The sequence below is a fragment of the Gopherus flavomarginatus genome, chromosome 3 (genome assembly GCF_025201925.1).
Source record: "Gopherus flavomarginatus isolate rGopFla2 chromosome 3, rGopFla2.mat.asm, whole genome shotgun sequence".
Lineage (NCBI taxonomy): Eukaryota > Metazoa > Chordata > Testudines > Testudinidae > Gopherus > Gopherus flavomarginatus.
Genome location: NC_066619.1, coordinates 44,889,461 through 44,903,594, shown reverse-complemented (window position 1 = coordinate 44,903,594; position 14,134 = coordinate 44,889,461). Strand labels below are relative to the sequence as shown.

Sequence of the window (14,134 nt, the reverse complement as noted above, 5' to 3'; positions counted from 1 at the left end):
GTGAGTTGCAGCGCTGTAACCCCATCACCAGCGCTGCAACTCTCCAGTGTAGCCATGCCCAAAGAATTAAAGGAGAGTAATATATAGTAACTCCTCACTTAACATTATAGTTATGTTTCTGAAAAATGCGACTTTAAGTGAAACTATGTTAAGCGAATCCAATTTCCCCATAAGAATTCATGTAAATAAGCGACCCTCCCCTTAACCCTTCTCTCTCTAGAGACAAGGGTCGCAGTCTACTGAGCCATTTTCATCATAAACCAGCAAGGGAGGTGAGGAAAAGCTATCCTCCCTTGCACAATCTCTGTTGTGTCCTAGTCTCAGTGATTAATCAGGAAGGGAAGGGGGGAAGCGCGTGCCCACCCTCTACTCTGGGCTCCAGCCCAGGGACCCTAATAGTATCAGCTATGGTAGCTGACCTTTTAGGAACAGGACACATACAATTCCCTGGGCTACTTCCCCACAGCAGCCCCCCACTTCCTCAAGCTCCGCTTCAGCCTTACCTCAGGGCCTCCTTCCTTGTACCTAGTATGGTGTATACAGCTCAGTCTCTCCAATAGGGCAACTTCTCACAGCTCCTGACATGCACACCCATTTGACTAACTGGGAGGCTTTTCAACTAGTTTCAGCCAGCCCCTGACTGGCTTCAGGTGTCCCAATCAACCTAACAATCTCCACTGCCTTCTGGAAAGATATTAATTGGGCCCAGGTGTCTTAATTGACCTGGAGCAGCTGCCATTTACTTATCCTGGTACCAGGGATTTGTTTAAATTGGGGCTAATATATCTATCTCCCATTATTTTTCTATAGCCATCTGGCCTTGCCCCCTCACAAACACACACACTAAGTTTTAAACAAACAATTTAATACTGGTACACAGTGATGATGATTGTGAAGGTTGGTTGAGGTGGAGGAATCAGAGGGTGAGATATTTCCCTTACTGCTATATGATGAACTAGCAATTGGCTGAGCCCTCAAGGGTTAACTCTCTCACTCTACAAGGCAGCAGGAATGGAGAGAGATATGCACATTTCTCCTTTAAGTACACTGCCTTGTTAATTCCATCAGCATGCTGAGACTGCAGGGGTCCTGAGCTCTGGTGTGTCCCCCCCAGCTCTAAGGAAGATGGGGTAAGCGGGGTGCAGGAGCAGGGGGGCACCTTGACATTAGCTCCCCTCTTCCTTCCCTCCCCCCTGCACAGCAAGCAGAAGTCTCGGGGAGCAGCTCTAAGGCAGAGGGCAGGAGCAGCACATGGTAGTGGGGGGAAGGACAACTGCAATTGCTAGCCTGCTGGGCAGCTGCTCCGTGAGGAACTTAGGGGAGTGGGGAGCTGATGGGGGGCTGCCGATCCACCCTGGTTCCAAGCCCCCACCAGCTAGCTGTAATGGATTTCTCTTCCTGCAAGCAGTAGACAAAGCAGGCGGCTGCCAAACGAGGTTAGAAGGGAGCGTTACACAACTTTAAACGAGCATGTTCCCTAATTGATCAGCAACATAAACAACGAAACAATGTTAACTGGGACAACTAAGTAAGAAGTTACTGTAATTAATACTTATCAACAAGGGTTTATAGAAAGTAGATCCTGTCAAACTAACTTTTTTTAAATTTGATTACAAAGTTTGGTCAATAAAGGTAGTATTGTTGATGTAAGACTTCTCTAGGGCATTTGACTTGGTACCATATAACATTTTGATTAAAAAACAATCATCCTCCCTACCCCCCAAAAAAAGTCAACATAGCACACGTTAAATGGATTAAAAACTGGCTAACTGAAAGGTCTCAAAATGTAATTGTAAACAGGGAGTCATTACTGAGCAGCTGTGTTTCTAGCAGGGTCCCACAGGTATCAGTTCTTGGCCCTACGTTATTTAACATTTTTATCAATGTCCTGGAAGAAAACATAAAACCATCGCTGACAAAGTCTGCAATTACACAAAAATTGGGGGAGCAATAAACAGAGGATAGATGGGTCATTGACACAGAGCTGATCTGGACCGCTTGATAAGCTGGGCAAAAGCAAACAATATGCTCTTTAATATGGCCAAATGTAAAGTCATACACTCAAGAACCAAGAAAGTAGGGCCCACTTTACAGGATGGAAGCGTATCCTGAACAGTAGTAATTCTGCAAAGGACTTGGGAGTCATGATGACAGAAACCCCCTTGGCAACTGCCAACTGATGTGCCAAGATTACTTCTGCTTCTGCTTTCCCTGCCGGCTCAGGACTCCAGCACCCTGTCTTGTTGAGCCAGACATGTCAGTCTGCTCCAACTGGGGGTCTGAATCACGTCCCCTAAGAGCTGTAGGCTTAAACTGAAAGCAGCTTACAGAAGTGTTCCTGTCCAAAACTCAGATGCCCAACTCCCAATGGGGTCCAAAGCCCAAATAAATCCGTTTTACCCTGTATAAAGCTTATATAGGATAAACTCAAATTGTTCACCCTCTATAACACTGATAGAGAGATATGCACAGCTGTTTGCCCCCTCCCCCCCAGGTATTAATACATACTCTGGGTCAATTAATAAGTAAAAAGTGATTTTATTAAATACAGAAAGTATGATTTAAGTGGATCCAAGTAACAGCAGACAGAACAAAGTGAATTACCAATAAAATAAAAAACACAAATCTAAGTTTAATACAGTAATAAAACTGAATACAGATAAAAGTCTCGCCCTCAAAGATGTTTCAACAAGTTTCTTTCACAGACTGGATGCCTTCCTAGTTTGGGCACAATCCTTTCCCCTGGTACAGCCCTTGTTCCAGCTCAGGTGGTAGCTAGGGGATTTCTCGTGATGGCTCCTCACTCTGTTCTGTTCCACCCACTTATATATCTTTTGCATAAGGCGGGAATCCTTTGTCCCTCTGTGTTCCCATCCCTCCTTCTAAATGGAAAAGCACCAGGTTAAAGATGGATTCCAGTTCAGGTGACATGATCACATGTCACTGTAAGACTTCATTACCCACTTGTTAGTCTTCCTGTACACCTATGTGCTGACAAGTAAAACAGAGCCATCTACAAACAATTGCCCTGGTTAATGGGAGCCATCAAGATTCCAAACCATCATTAATGGCCCACACTTTGCATACTTACAATAGGCCCTCAGAGTAATATTTCATATTTCTAGTTTCAGATACAAGAATGATACATTCATACAAATAGGATGATCATGTTCAGTTGATAAGCTTTGTAATGATACCTTACAAGAGATATTTTGCATGAAGCATATTTTAGTTACCCTATATCCACACATCGGCATACTTTCATAAAATCATATCGAGTGCAACGTCACAGGAGTCATGGCAGATATCAATTAACATGTGCTCCTGTGTGATACTATAGCCAAAAGGGCTAATGGTATCTTTGGATATATAAACAGGGGAATCATGAGTAGGAGTAAAGAGATTATTTTACTTCTGTATTTGCACTGGTGTGACTGCTAGTGGAATACTGTGTCCCGTTTTGGTGTCTACAACTCAGGAAGAATGTTCAAAGAAGAGCCATGAGAATAATCAAAGAACTGGAAAATACGTCTTATAGCGATAGACTCAAGGAGCTCAACCTATTTAGCTTAATGAAGAGAAGTTAAGGGATGACTTGATCGCTCCATAAGTACCTAAATTTGCAATAGATGGCTTTTCAACCTAGCAAACAAAGGTATAACAAGAAGATGCAATGGTAGGAAGATGAAGTTACACAAATTCAGATTGTAATTAAGGTGCAAATTTTTAACAGTGAGGTTAATTAGCCACTGGAACAACTTCCTAAAGATACAGCAAATCCCCTATACATTGGAGATTTTAAAAATCAAGATTGAACTAAGGAATGTCTTCTAGAAAAACATCCAAACAGGAATTATTCAGGGAAGAGTCTATGGCCTATGTTACAGAGGAGGTCAGACTAGATGATCACAGTTGTTCTGGCTTTATAATCTATGAAAGCCATTCTCGTCTGGATGTATGTGGAACACTTTGTAATTCATTATTTCAACAACATTTCATTTTGGAGAGGAATAACTCTTTCTGCTACTTCCAAGTACTGCATTAAGTGATTGAAAGCTGTTGGGGGCGATTTCTGGCAAGAGTAAACAAAGCAGCAGCAGACAAGTCTACAGGTGGAGGCACTTAGCACCCACCCTATTGCCAGGTGAGGTGGGGTCTTGAGGGAAGGGGTAGAGTGGGGCAGGGCGGAGCTGGGCAGGCTGGGGCCAGGTCATTCGCTGCTACCAGTGCCAGGCCCCCCTCGCTAACCTCCCAGGCAACTCTGGACCCCACATCCGCCTGAAGTGCAGGGGGCCCCCCAAAGCACAGGGTCCAGGGCAGTTGCCGTGGTCTGTCCTATGGACAAGATGGCTCTGAAAATATAAGCCCAAACATTGGTAGAGCCAGGCCCACGTTCCTGAATATTAGTGGAGCACGGGCACCATGGGCCCACATAACTCGCTGCCTATGTCTTCAAGTGGGAGGGATAGCTCAGTGGTTTGAGCATTGGCCTGCTAAACCCAGGGTTGTGAGTTGAGGGGGTCACCTAGGGATTGGGGGCAAAATCAGTACTTGGGTCCTGCTAGTGAAGGCAGGGGCTGGACTCGATGACCTTTCAAGGTCCCTTCCAGTTCTAGGAGATTGGTATATCTCCATTTTTTTTTATTTATTTATTTTTTTAAAGTCCTTAAGACTTATCTCAGACATAATGTCCAGAGAACATTACCAGTTTAGACAGGTGGTGAACTGAGATATCTGCTTATTGTACCATAACCTGATCACTTTTACTGCCACTATGTCCTCCCTCTATCCCCAACGATATTTGTTTCATCCACCTGCTGAGTCTTGTCACAGCCTAGATTGAAGCTCACTGGGGCAGGGATGGTTTTTACTGCAATCTTGTACAGTGCCCAGAAAAATGGAGCCCCAATTGGTGTCCATACATGCTCCTGCAATACGAACTCTAATAAAATAGGCAATGCTGAGATTGTTTTCCTAGACAGAACGCGAAGTAGTGAGAGTTCCCCAATGTGCATTGGGTAGAAAAACATTCTTCTTAAAATGAAAATTTTAAAACTATATTTGAACGTTTTTTCTGAAAAAACCAGATGATAGTTTAGTTTCTCAAACGTAAGTCTGCACTCTCACTTGTAGCTATCCCCTCCCAAGACAAGCGTCCTAGATATCATTGACTTAACAGATATGCTGCTACGGCAGATGATATAGAATCGCTTCAGACTTGGCAAATTTACAGCAAATGTAGAAGCTAGTTTGGCACAACATTGAAATGGCATAATCAAATCAATAAAATTTCAAAGGTGAGTTAGAAAGGGTAATATTCACTCCACATGAAAGGGGATGTTCACAATATTAACGGGTGTATTTGATCTCTAAATTGATAGAGCAGAAACAAAGTCATGTACCAGATATACAGACCAATAAAATACTGGACTAGGTTTTAAAATTCATGAGCAAAGCTCTCTGTTTTTAAACAGATGATCAACCTATACAAATATTGGAGAATTATAGTTGTTTATGCCTGGCTTCCAAAGTTGCTGAGCACTCAGAAATCCCATTGAAACCACTTCTAAATATCAGCCCATAATCAATCTGGATAGAGAATTTGAAGGTGCACCCTGCTGAGGCTGGGCTGAATTAACCATTGAAGCCTTTGAACTTTAAATATCCCAGAATGTGATTACTAAATTACAGATCAGACAAAGAAAGCCTAATTTCAGACACTTCATTTTTCATTCAAAGCCATCAAGTACTCTTAAAGAGCAGTTATCTTTCCACTTTACACTAATGACTCTTGGTGCCATTTCTTCCTACTTCTGAGGCTTCAAGGCACAAGAACAGGCAGAGAAATTGGCATTACTGAAAATCATATTGTTGAGGGCTGCTTAGAGACCCTGAAACAGTTTACTGTTTTGATTAGAATACTTGTTTTGTTGGAGACACAAATAGTATTAAAGCCTTACTAATGAAAGAAATGGATTTTTATGAATTTTTGGCATAAACATGCAAATTGTTTTCAAAAATTCCAATTTCTGGTTATATTCCACTTCTCTCCATTCAAACTTCCCACAAATGAAAAATCTAGTTCCTGTCAAGCAATTCAATATTAAGATGAACTCTGGCAAACTGAAGTGTCTCTAAAATAGCCAGAGGCCAAGGAGGAACAATATGCCTGTATTAATCAGCCATACAGACTACGAGCAAGCAGAACAGAATCAATCTGGTAATTTAAATAGCTGATTAAACTGGGAAGCAGCTTTAACCATGTGTTCCATGGCACACTTTCTTTGGGAAAACAGTGCAGTGAAACAGCCAGTGCAACACTGGCTGAAGATCCCTTCTGAATTTCTAAGACCACCTTACTCACAAACAGAAAGGCAGGCCTGATGTTTATTCCCTGGAAAAACTAACTAGGTTCCAGTCCTATGTTACTTAATTATTGAATATTCAATCTACCTGTTTAAGTAGCAGAATCAGATTTTTGTTCTGTAACAGAAACAAAGTTTAGATCTCATGCATTAATACGTTGTGCTGTCAGGTGCTACGGCAATTTGGGGAATCTATGTACAACTTACAGCAAGTTCATAAAATCAACCAGAATTCGTATCACTGAATGCCACAGACCATGTTTATGCTACAGGAACTATAGCAGCAAAGCTACAAGGCTGTAGCTATGCCATCACAACCCACAGAGACAGAAGGATTTTGTCACTGTAGGAACACCACTTCCTTCAGCAACATTAGCTAGGTTGATAGAAGATTTGTCTGTCGACCTAGCTGTATCTACACTTAGGCTTAGGTCAACATAGCTACATCACTCAGGGTGTGATTTTTCACATCCCTGAGTGACATAGCTACGTTGACATACATTTTACACCAGGTCTCAGCGTATGTGGATTTCACCTTGTGCTGTCAGAGCTGAGTCAGGTATCTCCTAGCCCATTCAAACTGGAACACCTTGGGATAATGGGTTGGAGAAAACGGATTCTCCTAGCTTCAGCAAATTTCTCTGCAAGGGGCCGGGGGGATGAAGGAGTGGAATTCCCCCAGAAACTGAACAAAGATTTGGTGTTAGTTCTGGCTCTTAAAAAACACAGAGTCTGAGACATTGAGAGGAAGAACTCCCAGGAGCAACACAGGCACAGGCTCTTGAAGGGAGAGATGTCTTTGAAAGCAACTCACCAAAGTTAGAGAAAAAGAGAGCAGATCCAGAGATGCCTAGGGTTGGCCGTCCTTAAGAGTAAGAGTTACAGCCCCCAAGAGTGAGAGTCAAGGTGGTGTGTTAGGTCATTGCTTAAGACAGGAACATTCATCTCTGTTCCTTGGCGACATCCAGTAGTTCAGGTTTTTAAATCCAACCAGCACTAAATAGTTGGTTTTAAAATGCACACTGCTTAACATTGCATATGAAACACTTATGTCCTAATTCATACTAAAATCTAGGGCATGTGAGAATTTTATATGCAATGCAAACCAGTGGATTTTAATAAAAACAATGATTTGCTGGTTGGAACAAAAACCTGGATGTTTGGAGATCCTTGAGGACCAGAGATGTTAATCACTGGTTTAGGCACACAGTCAGTGGACAGAAAAAGAACAATAAACTTTTTATATAAATGTAACAAAACCAAAAACTTATCAGTGCAACAATATGTTTACTTTGTATATCACCTTGTTATAGTGATCAATCATTTGAAAAACCACTTACTATACAAACAAAATAGTATTTGTACTATGGTCATATTACATATACAGAAAACTAAAATAATCAGATTCCAAAATAAATAAATGGAAAATAAATTAAAATAAAATAACCAAACAATACATTAAAATATTTTAAATAAAGTAATTAAATTGAATCCTTTATCTATGGTTTGTTAGCTTCAAAAAAATTAAATTCAGATTCCACATTTCTTTTAATACTTAATTTAGTTTCACATTTATGTGCTTTTTTATATTGCCATGTGGCCCTTTTTGCTGTTTTTATAACTTCTTTTGGTGGCTCAAACTTGAAACATGGCTCAGGATTTACCTGCCCCACTTGGCTATGAGGAGAGTGCCCTGTCTAGTCTGAATGGTATCTTATCCTTTTGAACAAAGACTGAACACACTCTCTTCTCCTGTATTTGAGTGGGGTAAAATTCAGACAAGCCTGGCAACCTTGGTTAATGGGAACTTTAGAAGACCACATTTAAAAAAAGAAGTCTTGCCTGTTACCAGGACAATGAAGGGCCATGAATTTGTCCTGTGTGGTTTACATTTTGAACTGTATTTTGCAGACCCTGCAAACTTTCAATCAAGTCCTGCCCTTTAGGCTCAGGGGACTTCCCAGCCCTTCTTGGGCCTGGACAAGGCGGAAGGGAAAATATCCTATCCAACTTCTCTCTCCTTGGCACAGGAGGCCCACAGCAACTCTAGATGGTAACTCTGCTTGTTACCTCTGGCCAACTGGGGTTTCAAACAGGCTTGCCTGCTGCAGCTGGCCCCTTTTCACCTTACTCCCTCTTTTCTCCCTGGACTGGTATTGCTCAGCTGGCAGCAACCTTCCAAGTTCCGGTATCTGGCTCTGTTCTGAGTGAAGAGGCAGTATATGGACAGACTTCTTTCTCAGAGCTGGTTCTGGTTGGATGGGAGAGAGGGAATCTTGCCCCTACCTCTCTACAAGATCGCAGGTCCTTAGAGGACTGGAAGCAGAGATTTTCTTCAAATGCAGATTATTCCCAATGACCACTTCCTTTATCTGCCTTTATCTACACTGAAACCTCCCAAAAATCTTAAAAGGCCATGCCACGTGATCAAGGGTGGGCACAACTACCTTATACACAACTCCCTTAAGAGGCCAAACCATACTGCCACAAGAACTTTTGCCAAGTTTGCGTGTTATGTGCCTCAGCTATCACGTGTCCCTGAAGCAGTAAACTGTAAACTAGAGTACCCACAAGGCTGTAGCTCTGGAAGAGGGAACCAGCACTTGTTACAGCTAGTTACAGGTAGATAGACTGCCAGATCTCTGCTCTCACAAAGGGGTACTAGATGGAAAAGCTGCACTGCAAAAGTGTGCCCAGGAATACAAAGTCAGAGGCAATGCTAGGGCTCTGCTCTGACCCAGGAAGATTAAAAGCACACAGGCCCAGCGTATAGGCCCAAAAAGCAACCTGCAGAATGTCCAGCAGTGGAGCTTGACTAGGGCTATGACAGAAGCTTGTGGGAGCTATCCCACTGTGCAACCCACCACAAGGAGCTCTGGAAAGGGTTTGCAATGCCTCATGGGGCAGGCACAGCATCACATGATTCAGGTTTCCCAATCCCATTGTTCCATGGGCATCCTACCACATTGCCAGCTGCTTTTCAACTGAAGTGGTGGGAGGGGAGGGGGGCTCTGTGCTCAGCACTCTCCCTCCCACACACATGCCTCTATGTTCAATAGCACCAGCATTCCACATTAATGGTTTGCTGTGTGTCCAGGAGCAGATCAGCACAGCAAACAAGGGCTGTCAGAAACAGTTGTTTTGAAAGGGGAGGGGCATATGTCTCCAGGGCAGCTGAGTTCAAAACAATGAGCAGAGTGGTCATTTGAGGCATTATGGCATTCAGAGGCCAATTACAGCGCAGAAAGCAATCAAGTGTCTACACTGGCAAAAGAGCGCTGAAGCCTCTGCGCAAATAGCATTACGACTCCCATCTAGGTGATGGAAAAGGCCTAAGAATTAAGAGGCCTGAAATTCCGGCTTCTGCTTCTAGCTAAAGGATGGGCCTAGGAATTTGAATGAGAGACGGGACCTGAGAATCAAGGACAGGACATGCATTTAATCTTATATTTAACCATGTCAGCTATTTGCTAATTGGCCTGCTTGGCACGTAAGTATATGCAGCTGTTTTCTCATGTATCCCCAAAGACATTTAATGCCAGGGGTCAAGGCATGTACCTTACTCTCCCTTCAAAATGACAAATGTATCCGCAACAGATGTCTCCTGTATCCCCCTCCCCAAAATAATACATGTATTCTGTGTAACCTGTTATCTATAGGTCAGCCTAATAACGTAAACAGGATAAGAACTAAAGTTGTTTGTTGCTGATTATAAAAGGGGCCTATGTCGCCCATGTAAGGTGTGTTCTTCTTCTCTGGCACTAGCCGAGGAGAAACACCCGCTCAGCTGAACGAGAATAAAGGTGTGGTACCCGTCTTCTTGTCCTCCGTGCCTCCTTGGTGTAATTAGGTAAGCTCCAGGGGGAAACGGGCCCTATTTGGCCAACACAGGGTTTTTTTTTTGGCAGTACTGCAACTGAGGAGTTTCTATGCACAAAGTGGCTTGGCAGTGTGTACACGTCTGCAGTTTGAGCACAAAAAGCTGCTTTACTGCGCAGAAACTTGCCAGCGTAGACAAGCCCTAAAACACAAAATTTCAAGGATTATTCTTCCCTTTCGAATCTTCTCTGCTGCTAAAACCACTACCGCACTTAGATGCAACTTTAAACAGTACCCACAAGAGGCCCATAATAGGAATGTTTAAGGAATCAAGAGAGTTTCTCCTCAGAGACTGGAATCCGTTCTGTTTCCTCTTACAATATTCATTTTCACAATCTGACAAATTAAAAAGGGCAAAACATTTGTGTAAAGACTACAGTGAGGAAATCATGGTGAGACTCCTCCCACCCTTGAGAAGAGAATGTCCACCAAGTGTTAGCTGGCTTTAAGATCGGTCTGCTGTTCTATCATATCCCACAAGTGATCCAAATGAAGCCTGTGTCATATTTACTGAAATAGTTTCCACATAACTAAACAGGAAGAAGGCCACTCATCATTAGATCTTTGCTCCCCTATGAAACCCAGCTGGAACCATGGACAGCTGGAGGGCAGATAGAGGTATTGGCACAACAGCACTTCTATTTTTTTAAGGGGAAGGGGAGGGAGATGACTGGAACTGTGCTTCAGTGACCCATTGTAAGGATATACCTAGAGAAATATTTGGTATGGGGCTATGCCCTTCCAGTTCTGCCATCTATACATGAGGGTACATTAAAAGAACCCCATCATTCCCTTCAGAAATAATTTACCAAAAAACCCCGTTACTTACACGCTCTTTCATTTTGGTAGCTACTGTTCTTGACATCATGATACAGCAGATGACCGTTACCAGTATGAAGTAAAGTGCATACATGAAGCGGGTGCTCGTAGATTGCTTTATCTTGGGGCAGCATCTGCAGCACAGGGAGCAAGCAGCAGTACCACAGCAACAGGCCAACTAGAAAGGCAGAAACAGACAATGTTATTCATTCTGACAGCTCACCTCATTTTAACTGACTAATTTCACTGGGGCTGCTGGTAGACTTCCTAAACGTTCCAGAAATAGACAGTAACCAGAGGGGGATGTATTATCCTAGGTGCAATAGCCTGCTTCATTGCCAGTGAAGGGTAAAACCAAGACGAGCTCTAATAATTCCACAACTGAGAGTAAGAACAAAATGTACTTCTGACATCCTAAAAATGTTTTCTGCATTCTCAGGCAGCTCCTGGTACCGGCCTCATCCTCCCACTTGATCCAGCTGCACAAATTCACTCCAATGACAACGCCCTACCTCCCAAAACACACATATTTCCACTATCAGTGGGGAGGGGAGTGTAAGTCAAAGGACCTGCACTAAAAGGGCACCAACTCTATGGCAACTGTAATAAAAACAATGACAAGATGGTTTAATTTGCAATATGAACTGGAGATAAATTTTTACCTTACAAAGACTGTGTATAACTGTACTGACTGAATGAGAAATTGGAGTCAGTGTCTAAATCCTTTTATCAAAGGCACATTGCATTCTTCATTAACATTAACTTGTTAAAGGTGCTCTCTCTTTATTCAGATCTCTTATTTCAGTACTTTCCTTTTTGCTATAAAAATATTCAGAATGTTTTATAATGGTATTTGAGTGAATTAGGAAAGTTTTGACCAGCAGGCAATCATTTATTCTCTGTGCTCAAAGCAAAACTTTATAATTTTTTAGCATTAGCTTTAATGGAACATTTAGTACACAGGTTAAGAAAAGGAAATGTCTCTGTACATCTGGGTATAGTGCTTTGACTCTAAGCCTTAGATTTAAAACAAACTTTGTATTTGTAGGTAAAGTCATAAGATATATATAGTGCATAATCAGCAATAACCCAAATTTAGGTGAAGAACATTATGGCTGCAAAAGGAAGCACTCAAATCAGCAAATGCCAAAGTTAAAGTTGCTCGGACAGACATAGCCATGCTGCATTGTGTGTATGCATTTTAACAGTTTAAAGAATCACATACTACTTTTCACCAGGACCATGCCTCACTCAGTGGGCAAGATAGGGAGTGCCAAGTGAAAGACAGTTATTCAATATTTCTTTTTATCCTATTATTCGGTTTACGGCCACATGTCTTATACTATCCTATCCTATCCAATATTTGCACTGAATGATCAAGAACTTCTGCAGACTCCTGCCTCAATCACTATTTACTGCTCAACTTTTTCAGTGAATGAAACAGGTACTCAAAACAATTTCCTTCACTACACACATACTGCTTCGTTCACCATCTGACCCACACAGTGAATGAGAAAAAGGTCTCGTAGTATGTGATCATGTAATTAAAGACTGTATAATATTGTATATGCACGAGGGGGTCAAATTAAAATTGTGTGGTTGCTCTAACTTTGGCACTTCATGACTTAAATGTGAAGCCACTCTGTTAATTAAAAGTGCCCCATATTTTATACATACATACATACATACACACACACACACACACACTTCTGAAATGGAAGACAAACTACTGCAGTTTTGATTTACTTTTAAAAGGCTAAGCTAACATCTACAAATCAACTATAGGCCAGACAAATAATTCAACCAAGCCATAGCAAGTTACTCATTCAGCAGACAGAAACCCTGATACTTTATCCCTTTTTTGGTAAATTCTGAGGTATCAGAGACATAGCCGTGCTAGTCTGTATAGAAAAAAAAACGAGGAGTCCGGTGGCACCTTAAAGACTAACAGATTTATTTGGGCATAAGCTTTCGTGGGTAAAAAACCCACTTCTTCAGATGCAAGGTGCTATCCACATAAACAAGAAATCAGTCCCTGCCCCAAGAGAGTAAGATGCTGACATCAATATGTTGACCAAAGAAGTTTCGCAGATTTATATCTTGGAAGCCAGATTTCAAGTTTAGCACTAATTTGAACCCTTAACAAGAAAGAAAATTTTAAAAAAATGATCAATGCAATCTAAACTATGTACTCACTATCATGATATCGAGGAAAAGCAGCAGAGTCCTGTGGCACCTTATACACTAACAGACATATTGGAGCATGAGCTTTCGTGGGTGAATGTCACATATGATATCGAGTATGTTCCATTCACCTCACTTCCTGGTTCCTATTACTATAGGGCACGGGTTCTCAAACTGTGGGTTGGGATCCCAAAGTGGGTCACGTTGCCAGGGCTGGTGTTAGACTTGCTAGAGTCCAGGGCCAAAGCCCAAGCCCCACCACCCGGGGTCGAAGCCAAAGCTGAAGCCCGAGCCCCGCCACTCGTGGCCGAAGCCCAAGGGCTCCAGCCCTGGACAGTGAGGCTCAGGTTACTGGCCTCATGCCTGGGGCTGATGCCCTTGGGCACTGGCAAGGGCATTGACCCCCATACACACAGGGTAGTAGGGCTCAAGCTTTGGCTGCGTCCCAGCCACGTCTGGGGTGGCGGGGCCTGGGCAGGCTCAGGCTTCAGTCCCCCCTCCTAGGGTAGTGTAATAACTTTTGTTATCAGCAAGGAGTCACGGTGCAAGGAAGTTTGAGCACTGCAGCTATAGGGTCATAACATTCTCCATAGCACCGATTACTATGTTAATGGAATCACTGCTACCCTACAGCAGGCAAAGTCAAGAGACGAGAAGACGTTGGTGAAGTGTTTTGTTTCTCCCCACTTTTTATGCTAGTTTGCTTTAATTATAAAGCAGTCACTGAATATATATAGTTACAGTTCCATTTATAAAGCAAGCAGGAATTTTAGTTTACTCATTATGGATTAATATGTTTCAGCAGAGTTCTATTTTCCATGAGTTAGGCATCAGGCTAGAGTACATACATCCACACTGACACACTAATAAACCTTATGTCTGTATTC

The 14,134-nt window shown here is 42.4% G+C and overlaps 2 protein-coding genes across 3 annotated transcripts in view; one reads left to right on the top strand and one right to left on the bottom strand.

Annotated features, from left to right (window-relative positions):
- LOC127047924 (cardiomyopathy-associated protein 5-like) overlaps window positions 1-14,134 on the top strand; it is a 478,816-nt gene that overhangs the window by 269,208 nt on the left and 195,474 nt on the right. The window lies entirely within an intron of this gene.
- SERINC5 (serine incorporator 5) overlaps window positions 1-14,134 on the bottom strand; it is a 66,018-nt gene that overhangs the window by 29,630 nt on the left and 22,254 nt on the right. For both annotated transcript variants that reach the window (XR_007773528.1, XM_050947045.1), the window contains exon 2: window positions 11,074-11,241. Coding sequence is in view for 1 of the 2 variants with exons in the window: in XM_050947045.1 (XP_050803002.1) it covers window positions 11,074-11,241 (168 nt within the window). In the remaining variant the exon portion in view is untranslated. The remainder of the gene's footprint in view (window positions 1-11,073; window positions 11,242-14,134) is intronic.